General features: G+C 36.5%; 4 protein-coding genes across 11 annotated transcripts; 2 read left to right on the top strand and 2 right to left on the bottom strand.

Annotated features, from left to right (window-relative positions):
- On the bottom strand, positions 317 to 2,673 carry LOC104733848 (glutathione S-transferase T3-like). Its single transcript, XM_010453389.1, has 2 exons — positions 2,571 to 2,673; positions 317 to 1,062 (listed from the first exon to the last, which is right to left on the bottom strand). The coding sequence occupies exons 1-2, from the start codon at positions 2,671 to 2,673 to the stop codon at positions 317 to 319; spliced, it is 849 nt and encodes a 282-aa protein (XP_010451691.1).
- Positions 3,860 to 5,698, bottom strand: LOC104733847. Its single transcript, XM_010453388.2, has one exon. The coding sequence runs from the start codon at positions 5,684 to 5,686 to the stop codon at positions 3,860 to 3,862; it is 1,827 nt and encodes a 608-aa protein (XP_010451690.2). The 5' UTR covers positions 5,687 to 5,698.
- Positions 7,948 to 10,818, top strand: LOC104732628. 2 transcript variants are annotated; one of them, XM_010452191.2, is made up of 4 exons: positions 7,948 to 8,064; positions 8,156 to 8,196; positions 8,514 to 8,596; positions 9,212 to 10,818. In XM_010452191.2, the coding sequence occupies exon 4, from the start codon at positions 9,342 to 9,344 to the stop codon at positions 10,590 to 10,592; it is 1,251 nt and encodes a 416-aa protein (XP_010450493.1). In that variant the 5' UTR covers positions 7,948 to 8,064; positions 8,156 to 8,196; positions 8,514 to 8,596; positions 9,212 to 9,341; the 3' UTR covers positions 10,593 to 10,818. The 2 variants fall into 2 exon arrangements, with proteins under 2 accessions (XP_010450493.1, XP_010450492.1); XM_010452190.2 differs by lacking the exon at positions 8,156 to 8,196.
- Positions 11,404 to 15,401, top strand: LOC104732626 (pre-mRNA-splicing factor 38B-like). Of its 7 annotated transcripts, none has more exons than XR_002034515.1 (5): positions 11,404 to 11,541; positions 11,927 to 12,272; positions 12,547 to 12,840; positions 13,196 to 13,276; positions 13,729 to 13,763. XR_002034515.1 is itself a non-coding variant. In XM_010452188.2 (5 exons), exons 2-5 carry the CDS (start codon positions 11,982 to 11,984, stop codon positions 15,228 to 15,230), a joined length of 1,197 nt encoding a protein of 398 aa, XP_010450490.1. In that variant the 5' UTR covers positions 11,411 to 11,541; positions 11,927 to 11,981. The 7 variants fall into 7 exon arrangements, 5 of the variants coding, with proteins under 5 accessions (XP_010450490.1, XP_010450491.1, XP_019089365.1 ...); XR_002034516.1 differs by lacking the exon at positions 13,729 to 13,763 and having other exon boundaries at positions 12,547 to 12,626; positions 12,732 to 12,840; positions 13,196 to 13,278; XM_010452188.2 differs by lacking the exon at positions 12,547 to 12,840 and adding an exon at positions 14,478 to 15,230 and having other exon boundaries at positions 11,411 to 11,541; positions 13,729 to 13,800.

The raw sequence follows: 15,793 nt of genomic DNA, 5'->3' as shown, positions 1-15,793 counted from the left end.
TTGGTCCCCTGTAAAAAAATAATATTATTTTTTTAAATATTTAAATTAATAAGTAAAATCATAGTAAAGTTTAAATTCAAATAAAACATATAACATTAACATTAATAATATAAGAAAATTACAAAGTTACAAAAACTTGGAAAAAACAAAACATACAATTAAAACATGAAAAATAAAAACATAAACCGTAAAAACATGAAAAGTAAAAACAAACATTTTATTCTCAGCATAGAATTTTTGTAATTAATCTTCATTATATGTAAAACAAACATTTTATTCTCAGCATAGAATTTTTGTAATTAATCTTCATTATACATCAATCTAAGAAATACTGTGCCACTATCTTATCTTTGATAACTTGATCAGTTGCACTAAGTGGCTCTGGTTTGGCAAGTAGTGTGTCTAATATGCCAAGCTTCTGTAGCTTCTCCTTCTCAGCCATATCCACCTTCTTTACTTCCAACATGCTCTTGTACTCAGCAAGAGCCTTCCCCTCAGCTTTGTTCCTGCTGCCCTTTGTTGCCTTGATACCTTGAGGCCTTTTCTCACAGTCTTGCTCAGTGTGGTTTTCCTCGCCTTGTGAAGCCTCGGATTGTGAAGCTGCAGCTACAGGTTTCCTCTTTGTTCTGACTGCAGGTGTCGGAGTGTTAATAGCGTTTTGGTTCAACCATTTCTGCTCAAACCTTAACAAGCACCAGCAATGCTCCATTGTAAACTTTGACTTATAATCAGCGAAGTAGATGTCGTGAGCCACCTTCAGCACATCGTTCTCAGAGTGCTCACTGCTGTTTAGTCTCTCTGCAGCTGCATAAGCCCCACAGAACTTGTTAGTGTAGTCATTAATCTTGAACCACCTCTGCTTACAGTTTATGTTAAGCCCTTGTTCGCCATTGGCTATAGCATGAGGAGACTCTGCATAGTATTTCTGAACCCTTTGCCAAAAGCTTCCCCCCCTTTGTTGATTTGAAATAATCGGGTCCTTGGAAGTGTTCAGCCACGCACTGATGAGGATCTCATCATCAGCCGGATTCCATTTCTTCCTATCCTTCCTGACAGGTGTCTCTTAAGAAAGGGGTGCATCCTGTGATTGTTGAGAGCTCGAAGCAGGTATTTCATAAGCGACATTGTGGCTAGATTAGGGAAAACTCTCATAAGGAGAGTTTTCTAGGTTAAATGAATCTCCTTGACTGTGTAGAAGATCTAAATAGCTAGAGGACTGACTGAAAGTATTGTGAGAACTCATAGGAAGAAGAGCAGAACCAAAGACGAGAGATGTTCTCAGAGGACAGAAATCAGAAATGTTTAAAACAAGAACCAAAAAGAGAGATGTTACAAAGAACAGAAATCAGAAATGTTTAAAACAAGAACCAAAGCGAGAGATGTTCCAAAGAACAAAAATCAGAAATGTTTAAAACAAGAACCAAAAACGAGAGATAGAGGATGATGGAGAAAGATTTAAGACTGGCTTGGTGTTAAAAAGGAGATAAAGTAACAAGTAATAAGTTATTACCATTCAACTACCTAAGTCTAATCATAATTTATTACAACTTATACAAGTACAAAGAGAAGTAGTACCCCATTAAATACATAGAGGAGCTGGTGTAAGACAAACATTAAAGACTTCAACTGTGTTTTTTAGTAAGAATAGAGTATTTGGAAGAGATTTCCAAATTAAAATATCTCCGGTTTTGTATTAGTTTGTTTTGCATTCATATATTAGTTTTAAAGCAAATCTAATATCTTAACACTAGTATCAGACTATTATCAGACTTCAATCATCCACCAAACAACAAGAAATTGACATTTCAGATGCTAATGAAATCGAATAATTACCTCTTACTCGATTGTTGTTGCTACTTGTCCTGTGAATTCCCGTTATGTGTGGCTTACTTCAGGTGACACTGACGAAAACTCATGAACAACAAACAATTTCAAGTGAATACTCGGTTTAACATAAAAAAAATCAGACTAACACAAAGAAACTGCAACATTCTTATAGCAAAAAGCCATTAGCTTCTTGTTCTCAACTATTGAAACCATAATCCAAAACCCTAAATCGGAACAAAAATCACAGAGGACATATACATAAACAAAGATAGTAAACTATCCAAACAAGAACCATCGACTAAACTTTCGGATCCCAAATTCAATTTCCCAAAACCGAAAAAAAAAAAAAACTAAATCATCTTAATTCAGAAACGAAATTGGAACACAAACCTCTTTCAATTGGAACCGGCTGATTTTTCTCGAGATCAAACAGCAGATCGCCCTTTGCGTGATGATATTTAGGGATGAAATCAGATCTCCAAACAAATCACCGTCGAGAGAGAGAGAGAGTAGAGAGAGAGAGAGTCGGAGACAAAAAATAAACTCGAACCATTGAATTTTTCCGTCTCACCCTACAGAAACAACAACAACGACCCACACGTTGCCACGTGTTCAGAGGGACGATGCAAATTACGTCCCAATTGTAGGAACGGTTCTACAATATTAATTTGTTTTTGATTTAAATCAAACCTTTTATTAACGTGGGACGGGTGAAAAATCAACCAATGCACATGCTCTTATACCGTTGCAGTATTTGAAATTGACACTGCCGGCATGCAAAGCAGGTAAGAAGAAGAGTACTGATGCAAGGAGAAGACGCAGAGGCTGGATGTAAGATATCACCATGGTGGATCAGCTCGATCGTCGATCGTCAAAGAGGACAAAAAATATATATATTTTATGTTTGGTTTGACAAAACACGTTCTGTGTAATACTTGTTATGCTTCATTATTCCATCCATGCCTACTCAATTTATAGTCTACAGATTACTATATTTTACTGATTTGGATTGGATCAAATTGATTTACATCCACGTTGTGTACGCGAGGAATATTAAAAGAATGAGTTTTTAATAACGTTATAAATAAAAACATTCATCTCTCACGTATCATATAGGAACGAGTGGATTCATCTCCCACCTAACAGCGCACAACAAACAAATACGTGTTAGCTTTTTTGTTTGGTGAAATGTTAAATACTCCCTCTGTCTCACAAAAATTGATGTTATGTGATTTTCTTTTGTCTCACAAAGTTTGATGTTTTACCATTTTAAATTAACTAATATTTAACTTTTGTAAACTTCAAGAAGTGATCATTAAGAAAACTCAATAGTTATTGATTTATAAATATATAATACTTTTAATAAAAAACAATATTGTAAATAATCATTATTTCTTAATTTGTGTGAAGTCCCTCAAACATCAATTTTTGAGGGACAGAGAGAGTACGTGTTACCTTTTTAATATAAAAAATATAAAGCTGGATGGGATTTAGTGTCGGTTTGCCAACAAAATTCAATTGCTGAACCAAAATGATATGGAGATGGAGCTGATGAGGTGAATGAAGTACGTAGGAAATGAGCAATTATTGTCTATATATTTGCATCATTGCATGCATTTCGCAATTTTCGACACCCAATATTACGGCTATATATAGACAAATGTGTATTTTATATATATTTAGATTTAATTATCAAGCGAGATATTACTTTCATCGTAGATCTACATCTAGTCCATGGAGGAACAATATTGCGCCTATACCAAGGCTCGGTTGTAAATTAGAAACTTTCATTTAGATATGGGTGGTCTTCAAAGACTTTTTGGTGTGTATATATATTTGTCAATTAGAAACTGATACTTGAACATCTAAACTACAGTGAGTGAAGTGATTTGAGATACAGTGACTTGCTCCGTAAGAAACAGTAGGAGTAAAGCTTTGAGTGAAGTGATTTGAGATTTAGCTAGGTACACAACTTTTTCCCTTCAATATACAAACTATAAAAGAAAAGAAAAAAAAAAGAAAAAAAAAAAACTCAATTGTCTAAAGTCTCAGGTTTGTTCAACCAATCAAGCTCACTCTTTGGGAGCACTTTCACTTCCTGCACTTTCTCCAGAATCACATTGATTCTCCACAACACAGCTTTACTCTCCTCGCTCATGCCTTTGATTGCATAGAGCCTCCAAACCATACCCTTAACGAATCTGTAGTCATTACTAGTGTAACAGTCAAACTGTCTCTCCACAATTCGTTCCATATCTATGAAAGCTCTCCTCACAAGCTCAACTTCCATTCCTCTTTCCACAAGCTCTCTCACTGAATCTATCATCTTATATGCAATCACCTTCAAGTGTTTAGCGTGACTTGACACCTCTATCAAGTGAACTGCTGCACAGAAGGCACCTGTAAACGCCAAGACCCAGCATTTGTTATCTTCCAACAACAACTCTCTTGGTGGGTTTAGGTTACTGTGAATCTCTGGAAGAAGACTATTAATTGCATGAATCGCAAACTCTTTATCATCGATCCTCATTGTTAAACACTGGAAGATATAAACCGTCTGCCTGAACAACCTTTTGCATTCTGTAGCAATGTAGTCCCATATACCGAACCAGTTGTCGTTTTGGTAAGTAGACAACTCATGTAACACATGGAACACAACCTGGCTGAGAATCTTGAATGTGCTCTCGGGAATTCTTACTTCTGCAAGGCAAGAAATGAGTAACGGCTGAAGCTCTCTGATATCTGAAACGCTTATTTCCTCTGTCCCGGAAGTGTGATCACAAAGCAACTCGTAGAGTCTTGAGCAAGCTATCTCTCTCAACCTGTTATCAGTCTCAGATGCGATCAGTCTCATGACTTCCACTGCAGATAAAACCTCCAAATGGTTATACACTTCTTCACAGTCAGAGTCTACTCCATCACGAGATGGACTGAGTCTGAAAGCTGGATTGTACACAAACTTGTCAAGTTTTGTAACCATCTGATATATCTCCTTGGCGAATTCCTTAGTATCTGTTCCAGTCTCTGAGATCCTGAAAGCAAACTCTGCCACAAACCTGCATTGATCACTATTCCATTTAAACTTGCTCGCGTCTTTGGCCAAGAACTTCTCGAGAGATTGAAGCCCTCTTTGGAGAAACTCTTCTTCCATCCCACTCAACACAACCTCATAAGCAGATTTCAAAACAATGTGAAGTATATCTCTTGTCAGATCAAATCTCATTTCAGAATGCATAAGCTGAATCCCCATTTTAACAGCAGATTTCAAAGCCAAAACCCATTCTTCAACTCCATCTTCAACAGGATGAAGCAAAACCTTGTAGACTTCATCAAGAAACCTCTGTAAAAAACGGTGAACGAATCCACCGTAGAGTGATGATGGTAACTTGATGAAGACGTTAAAAGCCCAAATCGGATCTTGATGAGCAAGTATGTGTAATATACAATCACTCATCTCTTCCCACACCCCAACTTTATCAGCTACCAAAGAAACGATGACTCTTACGATCTCTGAGTCAGATCTTTTAGGGTTTTGAATTGTCAAGCAAGAAATCAGAAGAGGTTTGATCTCATGGAGAGAGACGAGAGAGAGCTCGAACCGATGAGCTTTCACAGTTTCAGCAAGAAGATCGATGGATCGGAGTCTGACGAAGTCATCGGGGTAGAATCTATAGATCTTGAGAAGCTTTAGGGTTAAGCAATTTGGGAAAACAGAGACGCAGAAGTCGTACAGAGCTCGAGCTGATTTGTATTCGTTGGATTCTTGAGGCTTGTTATAGAGTTGTTCGACGAGCGCCGCTAAGGCTTCGTGGCTTGGAGTCGCAAGGATAGCCCTCGAAAGAATAGTTCTCCCTTCCATAAGAGTCGAAGATTCCCTCATTGCACTTTCTCGGGAAACGGATTCTGATATTTTTGTTTTCTTCCGAGAAAAATTTGGGTTGAAGAAGACTTTGTAAACTGTGTGCGGTTATTTTATTTGATCCGAAACTGAATATAAACCGGACTTAACCGGAATTTAGGTGAAATCATTCGGTTTTTTAATTAACTCCAAAAATATCCAAATCATGCATACTCAACCGAACGTAAAATCAAACCTTACTTATTTGGAACAGTATTTAATTGATAACTATAGTATGTATTGTGCTTAAAGTGTTTTGGCCTTTACAACTCTGAAAGAAGATATATAAAAGACACATTACCCAAATCAGTGAGAAACTTCTAACAAAAGCAATCATCTGATATCATGATTGTTTCATCAACAAGATCCTGACATTGTAAATTTAATGTTTTTCTTCTTTCGTCTTTGTCAAATTAGTAAAAAAGAGCTGCAAATATGACGATATTAGCGTCGATGAACTCTATGAGACTAACCCTCTCATCAAATCCGATGTTTTAGACTCTTCGCATTGATTTGTGTAAAAAATAAAGTTGTCAAAGCATAAAGGTACTCATATAATCATATTTTGTAACCACGATGTGTGGACAACAGTATTATGCTTCCTACAATTTCCCACCTCGTTTTCTCACCACTACAACATGTCACATTGTCTCCGTTTTGAAAATAGTTTATTAGAATCTTTGAAAATAGTGTATCTCCTTTCTTTGTTTTCCTTCTAGGATCACCTAGAAGATATTCTTGTCTTATAAACGAAAGGATAAAATATGTACCTCAAGAGGATAAGAAATAAAATAATTTAGATATATTTTTCGTTTTTCAATTAATTTTAGATCGATATATTTAAATTCGCGTTAAACATCCCAGATGTAATATTTCTTATACGAGAAATTTCTATAATTTCGTGAACAAAAAAGATGAAAACTAAAATACCGTCAATAGAACATTTCCACAATCCTTTTCAGACGGAATATACTAAAATCTCATTTTGATTACTGTTCTTCAAATTCAAATATGTTCTTATTTTTAATACGTCAATATTTGATTTTTTTTTTCTTATTTTGTTTGATTCAGATCTAATCTTTATTTCTTCATATATTAAAAAAAAAGGATAAAACTTTACAAAACGATAAAAATTGACGTCAGTTCTCAAATCAAATTTATCATTTGGGTTGTATTAGATAATTTGGGTTATTTTAGATCAATTCACATAAATCTAATTAAACTTCTCTATATTTAGATGTCTACACTATGCTATCACACCATAAGTGTGGCTATAGTAGTACATACACTTGTTACACATTCCTAGTAAAATCCTTCTCAATTAAAAACAAATAGATAATTTCATAATTCTATATAGTTGAGAGGACAAAGACCTAAAATTACAATATATGGCACTTGACTCGGTCTTTTTAAAACCGATTTTATACGAGATACAGTCTTATTTTGTCTATTGTTATTTTAAATTCAAATATTTTGTTATTTTCAATGCAATTGTAAATTATAATCCAGTTATTGACTTTTCTGGTTCGATCCGAATCCAACTTTCGTTTTAAGAATATAGAGAAAGCGTAATTTATACAACTGTGTTAAAACTGAGTTTAATTCTCAAATCATATTTTCTGATTCTGTTCGTTTTGGATCGATTTACTTAAATCCGCGTTAAACATCCTGAATATAATCTTTCTTACACGAGAAATTTCTAGAATTCCTTGAACACAGAAGATTGGAAAACTAAAATAACGTCAATAGAACATGTCCACGATCCTTTTTAAACGAAATTTACTAGAATCTCATTTTGATTATTGTTTTTCAAATTCAAATACGTTCTTATTTTTAATACGTCAATATTCGATTTTTTTCTTCTTAATTTGTTTGATTCGAATCTAATCTCCGTTTTTTTTATATAAAAAAGATAAAACTTTACAAAAACTATAAAAATTGACATCAATTTTCAAATCAATTTTATCATTTGGGTTGTATTAGATAATTTGGGTTATTTTAGATCAATTTACATAAATCAAATTAAACTTCAGCTTCTCTATATCTAGAGGTCTACACTATGCTATCACACCATATAGTACTAGACTACTAGTACACTTTGATGAGGTCATAAAGATTCCTATCCCAAAGTTTTTGGTCAATTCTGTTAAAAAGTACATAATAAGAGGGTCATATTAAAAACCTCTTAAGTGCATAAGTTAAATATAAAAGTTAAGCCGCAATGGAAAAAAAAATCTGAAACGCAACTTTGGTGGTATTGTGAATTCTAGCGTTTTCTCTCATCGCATCTTCTTCTATTTCTTCATCTTTGACCCCAAAACTTTGCAAATCTGCTTCAGGTGTGTTGCTTTGTTGCTCTTCACGTCGTATTTGAATACGATTCCTGATATGATTGATTGACTGATTACAGATTTCGACATTGTCTTTTAGGTTTAATTAACTTTTGATGTTGTCAATCCCGTTGGAATCAGGTTGCGTTTCGAATCGATTTTTTTTTTTTGAGAGGGTTTTGAGTTTTGTGAGGTTTCTAGGGTTTTTTTTTTTTTTTTGTGATGAATCTAGGATTCGATTTCGCTATTTACTCTTGGATTCTGTTGGATTTTTCTACATTTTTTGGGTTTTTTCTAAACCACACACATTGTAGCAATATTAAGCTTTGTTTCTATATACTTCTGAGATTTCTGAAGATTGTTGATTAATGTGTAGAGTTGATTTCCCAGTGACGCATGATTGAGAGCTGTTTCTGTTTCGCTAATGTTGACTGATCTTGTTCTGTTTAACTCTGTAGCTTGGAAGCTTTCTGGGAAGTTCTATGTTTGAAGTTCATAGCACCAACAGCTTCTTAGTGTAGGGGATGTTTTGTTAACTCTGGTAAGTTGTGTTTTGACTCCTAAGCTTTTTCAGTTTTCGTTTTTGTTTACTTATTATCTACTCAAGCCGCTGAATCAAGTAACTTGTGAAACATGGGTTTTATTGTGGATATGCTTCAGAGCTGTTGGTTCTTTTTCCTTGGGTTTGTGGATTTGTGATTAGACTTCATTGGTTGGTCTAGTAGCCTAGGCTTTAGTTTAGTGTCTCTGGTTTGCTTGGTTGTTTTATATGTTAATTTGTATGTGTTAGTGGGACTCACCATTGGTAAAAGATCTTTGATAGCTAGGCTGCATGTGTGTAGACGATGATCGCAGTAAACCATTGACATGTATGTGTATAAAGTTATATTAAATGGTACTAAACTAATATCTCTTAATTTTGCAAAGACTACTTTCACTACAAAAGGTGTCTCTGGTTTGCTTGGTTTTCTTACATGTTAATTTGTATGTGTTAGTGGAAATTACAATTGGTATCAGATCTTTGATAGTTAGGCTGTATGTGTGTTGTAGTGAACCATTGACATGTTAAATTACATGGTACTAAACTAGTATCTGTGATGCGTTTTTACTTGAACCCCACATATGTTAACACCTCTATATTTACCTTTTTTGCCAGAAAAGTTGCCCTCCTTGTAAGCAAAACATATAGCCTAGGCATTGGCAAATCGCTCAGTTCTTGGAGAATTTCTTCGGAATTTAGAAACTTGTTCACTACAAACATTGAATGATAAGGATACACGACAGGCATGGAGTGCAACAAGGACGAGGCGGCAAGGGCAAAAGATATTGCAGAGATGAAGTTCAAAATGAAAGACATTGCTGGGGCAAAGAAGTTTGCTTTGAAAGCTCAGAGTCTGTATCCAGAGATAGAAGGTATTTCTCAGATGTTAGCAACTTTGGATGTGTATATCGCTGCAGATAACAAAGTAAAAGAGGATGTAGACTGGTATGGAATACTCAATGCAAGTCCGCACGATAATTATGAAACGTTGAAGACAAAGTACAGGAAGCTTGCTCTAATGATTCACCCCGATAAAAACAATTCTGTTGGAGCTGAAGGAGCATTCAAGCATGTTTCTGAAGCTTGGAAATTCTTGTCAGACAAGGATCAGAGAGCAGCTTATGATCGTAGGAGAAGTTTGCACTCAGTTTATCAGAAGGTCTCAGTTTCAGCTTCTAATAATGGTTTCTGCAATTTTGCAAAGACTACTTTCACTACAAATGCGAGGACGCCGGCCCAGAAGAGCAATCCGCCAGCCCAGAAGAGCAATCCGCCAACCCAGAAGAAAAATCCGCAAAAGCCAGTTGGTGATACACAGAAAACAGGACGGACTGATCATCAGACAACAAAACCGAGCTCATTTACTGCATCTGGGTCATCAGACCAATCAAAGCCAGATACTTTTTGGACAGTCTGCAGGAGATGCATGATGCAGTACGAGTATCTAAGAGTTTATGTCAACTGTAGCCTTCGGTGTCCTAATTGTCTACAATCGTATTTGGCAGTAGAAGTCCCTAAACCAGGTATATCAAGCCGTTGGAGTAGTTTCAGCCGTCTAAAGCGAAACCTGGATCCAAAGTCAGCTGCAAACCACAATACTACTTCAGGTTCGTTTAATAACTCCAAGTGGACTTTTTCAAGAACCAGCAATGCAGCTCATGCTGCAAGTTTGGTTCAACAGGCTTATGAGAAGGTAAAGAAAGAACGCGAGCAAGCGAAAGCAACTGCGAGAAGAGAAAAGAAGAATGCCAAAAGGAAGAGCACAACTGATTCTTCTGCTTCTGGTAGTTCGGTTAAAAAGAGGAAAGTGCGTGGAGAAACTGATATCTGTTGCTCTAGTGGAAGAAATGTCACTTACCATGTGACTAGTGAAACCGGAAACAACATGGGGAAGTTAGAACATGGAACGAAAGAGAGAGAGGAGAAGTTGCCTCCTAGAAGAACCCAGAGAAAGACTGGCAAGGTGGATGTAACAAGAGAAGTAAAGCCCTGTTAGCATTCTGACTTGGTTGAGGGAGGTTTGATTATGCAGGCATAATTGTGTGATTGATGGATTCTCCACTCTCCAGGCTATATAACCAGTCAGTAGGATGTATTTTGTAAGTTGGTGTCATTCGTTAATCTTTTGGTTCTAACATTGTAGAGAGGGATGATGAGTCTTTTTGGGCAGAGGTCACAAACTGCTTTCCAGAAATTTTATAACAGACTCAGTGTTGTGTCAATTGGTGTGTTGTAGCAACGATGACCCTTAAGCAAATGCTCTGTTTCGGTGCTCAAAAAGATTGCTACGCTTTCTCCAATAACGAGTTGCTTCGAGGAATCAGACGTGTTCATTCATGTCTAGCACAAATAAATCAACTAAGATGCGGACCGACTGCAAACTCGTTCTGCATCTGGTTAACCAAGACAGGTCTCACACCTTCATTCGCCCGCCTGCACTGCCTCCATGACCTCCACAAAGAACAAGACGTATCAAATGCTCAAGTTTCTCTGAACTCATCCCACCGACTGAATGAAGACGAGCCTACTACCCGAGGCTTAGCGAAATGCTCAAGTCTACAACTTTGTTCGTTTTAATTGACTGTCGTTTTGAATTGTCGTACAAAACTCATCTTTTTTCACACCAATCAAATTCTTTCATCAATATACATCAATACAAAACTACGGACTACACTAGATAGAAGTTCTTTTGTGAAGATTAGGGATTAAAAAAAAAAAAAAACTTCAAAGATTGTAAATATTTTAATATTCGGGTAACATGTGAAAATACGTGATAATATGAGGTCATATTTGAAAGTTTCCCAATTAAATGTGGAAGCCGCTGATATCTGAAAACTCAGACACACGAGAGAGAATACAAGATCGCCGTTTCTAGGGCTCTTTTGGTGTCCTCTTCCTCTCGAGCTTGAATCCTGTAATCGCCAGCACAGTTCGCAAAATTTCAGGTTTATCTCTTCTATTCATTTCGATTTTCGTAAGCTTCTCGATAATTAAGTTCGTTTTGCTTTTACGATTGTTTTTAAAACCGATTGATACACAGATTCGACTTGTTCCTTATCCTGATCAATTTGATTTTGCTACTTCCTTAAGAAATTGATATCAAATTCCACTTTTTCTTATCTGGGGTTGACGAAATTGAACTCCTTTACGGTTTAATTTCGAGGTTGACGTAGTTATTGCTTCGGCGATTTCTAGGGTTTCGTATGAAATCTAGGTTTTTTAATTCGGTGATTATTAGTTTGTTTTTGTTGGGTTTTCAGGATTTGTTCTTGTTTTTGTATGTATGGGTACAGATTGTATTTCCTAATGTGTTGAGAATTTCTGTTTCAGGTTGTTTTGGCTCGTAGGCTTTTTTTTTGCATCTCTCAGTATTTTTCCGTAAAACATGGCGGAGATACAGACAAATGGAAGGGCATACGAGTCACTATTGGAAAAGGTTCTTTCGATGAACATTCTTTCTTCTGACTATTTCAAAGAGCTCTATGGTTTAAAGACTTATCATGAGGTAATTGATGAAATCTACAACCAAGTTAATCATGTGGAGCCGTGGATGGGTGGGAATTGCCGTGGTCCTTCAACAGCATATTGTCTTCTTTACAAATTCTTTACCATGAAACTGACAGTGAAGCAGATGCATGGGCTGTTGAAGCACACAGATTCGCCTTATATTAGAGCGGTAGGTGAATCTCTTAACCATATATATATATATATATATATATATTTTTGCATTATTGAACTAGTAGAGCATATGTGAGGTGGAATTTATATGGATACATGATAAAGTATGAGCTAGCGTGATGCTATAACCTTTTCTTTTTTGGTTTTCTCAGTAGAATCTAGATATATGTCTTTCCATCTTCTGGCTTCTTTTTGATTTTCAGTAACATCTAGAAATCTAACATTGTGTGCTGTTTGTTCCAATACCTGTTCATCCTGTTACTTTTTACCAGCCGAGTTATATTCTTAATTCCTCTTAGTCAATTTTAACCCGGAAAAGGTAGGTGTTTCTCATAGAGCCTTTTACAGTCAGGTAATAGCATTCTTTACCTCTGGGTTCCATCTGAAACTATTCTTTTTCTCATCCCGTATTGAAGGTATGAGCGTACACATAATTGTTCTCGTGTTTTCATAACAGATTTTCACATCTACAAACAAAGTTGGGATGTCATTCTCTCTTAGAGTTGCTGAGAGTTCCCACCAAAATAAATAAGACCTTTCTTTGCTAGCAGTATCTGCAAATCAAGGTTTGAGGTGTTCTATTTTAGCCACTCTGTCTCTCTAGGATCACCTCTCTGCCTATCTAACAGTAGATAAACTAGCGAATGTGACTAATAATTTGTCTATGATACTACTCTTAGTTGGGCACTGATGTTCCTGATAACGTTTTAGGATCTACAGGAAGTATTTTCTTTTTAGTGAGATAGTGCTTACATTCTTCCTTGGGTTACTTGAAATTATGCTTGTCTTGCATTTTATGGCCATGTTTTTTCAACTTCTTACCTACTTCATTTGCTTTGCGGTTTCCATGTTATAACTTGGTCTGATCTGTTTTTCCATGTTCATTGCTTTTGATCTGACCGCAGAGATTTTAATGTGCAGGTTGGATTCCTTTATTTAAGATATGTTGCAGATGCAAAGACGTTGTGGACATGGTATGAACCATACATTAAAGATGATGAGGTAAGCATTTTTAATTATGTATGTTCTGAAAGTACCATACAATGATAGCATTATTTACAATATCCAGTTCTCACGAAACACCATACGCAATTGCCTATTCATGCATCTGGGTGCATTAAAGCTGCTGTGTCAGTCTAGCATCACTATAGCTCTTGTTCGTAACTTAGTATTCTTACTTAGATAATCAGACAACAAAGTTTGGAACCATAGAGTAGAGTATGTCACTGACCTAATAGGTACAATTATAGGGGATTTGAATTCGTACTTTTTGGGTGGACTGTCATGGAGATCCATGGGTCTTTTTAAGGATTTGTGGGGGAAATGTGGCCTACCGCGTAGCTAATTTGTGTCGTGGGTTCATGTTGTTATCATAAAACACACTCGATTTGTTTGAACATGGCTCTGCATTGGTATACAAGTTTAACGTGAATACTTATATATTTTGCCTTCAGGAGTTTTCACCAGGATCAAATGGACGGATGACGACAATGGGTGTTTATATACGTGATTTGCTACTTGGACTGGTAAGTCACAAGCTGTTATAATACAAACTCAAATTTTCATGTCTTCTATGAATTGATCCATGGAAAAAGTGTTTCTGGCTGGGGTAGACTTGGATGCATCCGGGGTTGCTCATGGGTCTTAAAATGAATAGTTTTTATACTGAGAATTTGAAGTTTATATTGAGACAATACCTTTGATTCGTCGGTGAGAGGCTGTGTGACGATTTATAAATTCTTGGTACTTTATTGGTTTTGCTGTGCTGTTAGTTTTCTTGTCAGGAAAGTATAAGCACTCTTTTAGTGACATAGCTGCTTGTTTAAATTGTTCTTACTTACCATTTGATAATGGTCTTTGATATCTAAGGTCTGGTAGTGTGAACATTTCATTAGATTGGTATACCCTGCTACTTTTCGTTAAGATGATCCTAAGCTATGTTTTTCGTTTGGTAATTATCTGCTATAAGAATTTACTTCATTTTAGCATTAAAGTGAAGTCTTGATTTAAACATACGAAATAGGGTTGTGTACCAGTGAATATGTATTCAATATTTGTTTTAGTATATTATCCATTAGCATGACCGTAAAAGGTGTTTTATTAGTAGTCATTTATATATGCACATTTTTGAGCAATTTGATACTTTAATGTCTCCCTGATGTCACTTCCTGAATCTGACTTGCTGTTGTTGGTTTTCTTGCAGTACTACTTTGATACATTGTTTCCTCGTATACCTGTTCCTGTCATGCGCCAGATTGTATCAAATCTTGAGAAGATGAATCTGCCAACTAAACCTTCTGGGTCAACCGGAGACATGAGTCGTGGCTCTGACGACACTGCTCGTCGTCCTCCATCAGTAAAAGCATCTCTCTCTGTTTCATTTGGTCAACGTGCACCTCATCGTGCTTCCACCAGAGGCTCTTCTCCTGTTCGTCGTCCTCCACCGTCTGGTTATGATAGAAATGGAGGCGATGAACCACAGGCTCGGTCCCCACGTAGGAGCCAGAGCCGAGACTATTATTCTGACAGAGACTCAGATAGACAGCGGGATAGAGAGAGGGAGAAAGACCGCGAACGGGACAGAGAGAGAGACAGGGAGAGGGAGAGAGACAGATACAGAGAAAGGGAGAGAGATTATGGTGATGATAGGAGATCGAGGCGAGACTATGATAGTAGGGGTAGACGCAGAGATTATGATGATGATAGAAGCAGACATGACCGGAGAAGCCGGAGCAGAAGCCGAAGTAGGAGCAGGAGTGTGCAAATTGAGCGTGAACCAACTCCAAGAAGAGATAGTAGCAACAAGGAGAAAGCTGTGACTGTGAACAGCAATCTTGCAAAGCTAAAAGATTTATACGGAGACGCAAGTAGTCAGAAAGGGGATGAAGGATTTGGAACAAGGAGAGATTCAAGTTCAGAAGAAGTGATTAAGCTTGGTGGTTCCTCTTGGAGGTGAAAAAGAACAAAAAAAACTAAAACTGTGGATTTTAAATGCTTCTATTCTGTAGGATGATGCATGCTGTATTACTGTACTGTTTTGATTTCCAGCAAACTATTTGTTATATGCCTGAAATTACAGTTTTAGAATTGGTCTTTATCATCAATGTCTTTAGACTTGTGCTGTCTTTTTGAGTTTCTTACATATTATGTGTTTCCCTTGGAATAATTGAATCAGTATTTGTCAACAAGATAAAATTGATTAACCAAATCAACTTCTCATTCAAAATTTAAATCCCATAGATGGAAAGGCTCCATGGTTTGATAAGTTGTTTGTGAACAAAATAATGCTCTGGAAATTACAGGGCAATATGAAGAAAGTTGATGGAGAGATGAAGTTTCTTGGGTGGTCAGGAGATATGTGGGCTAAATGATGTGTTACTGTAATGTCGTCAAGGTTCAGTGGTTTTGTATCTCACGAAATCATCGTTTGCATGTTCAAAGTGCTCAGAGTCTTAAAAAGCTAACAAGGCATTGAAAAGCCCAAAGCCACATTTCTAATACTGATGAAGACGCACGTGT

This window comes from Camelina sativa, chromosome 12, assembly GCF_000633955.1.
Source record: "Camelina sativa cultivar DH55 chromosome 12, Cs, whole genome shotgun sequence".
NCBI lineage: Eukaryota > Viridiplantae > Streptophyta > Magnoliopsida > Brassicales > Brassicaceae > Camelina > Camelina sativa.
This window is presented reverse-complemented; position numbering and strand designations above follow the sequence as displayed.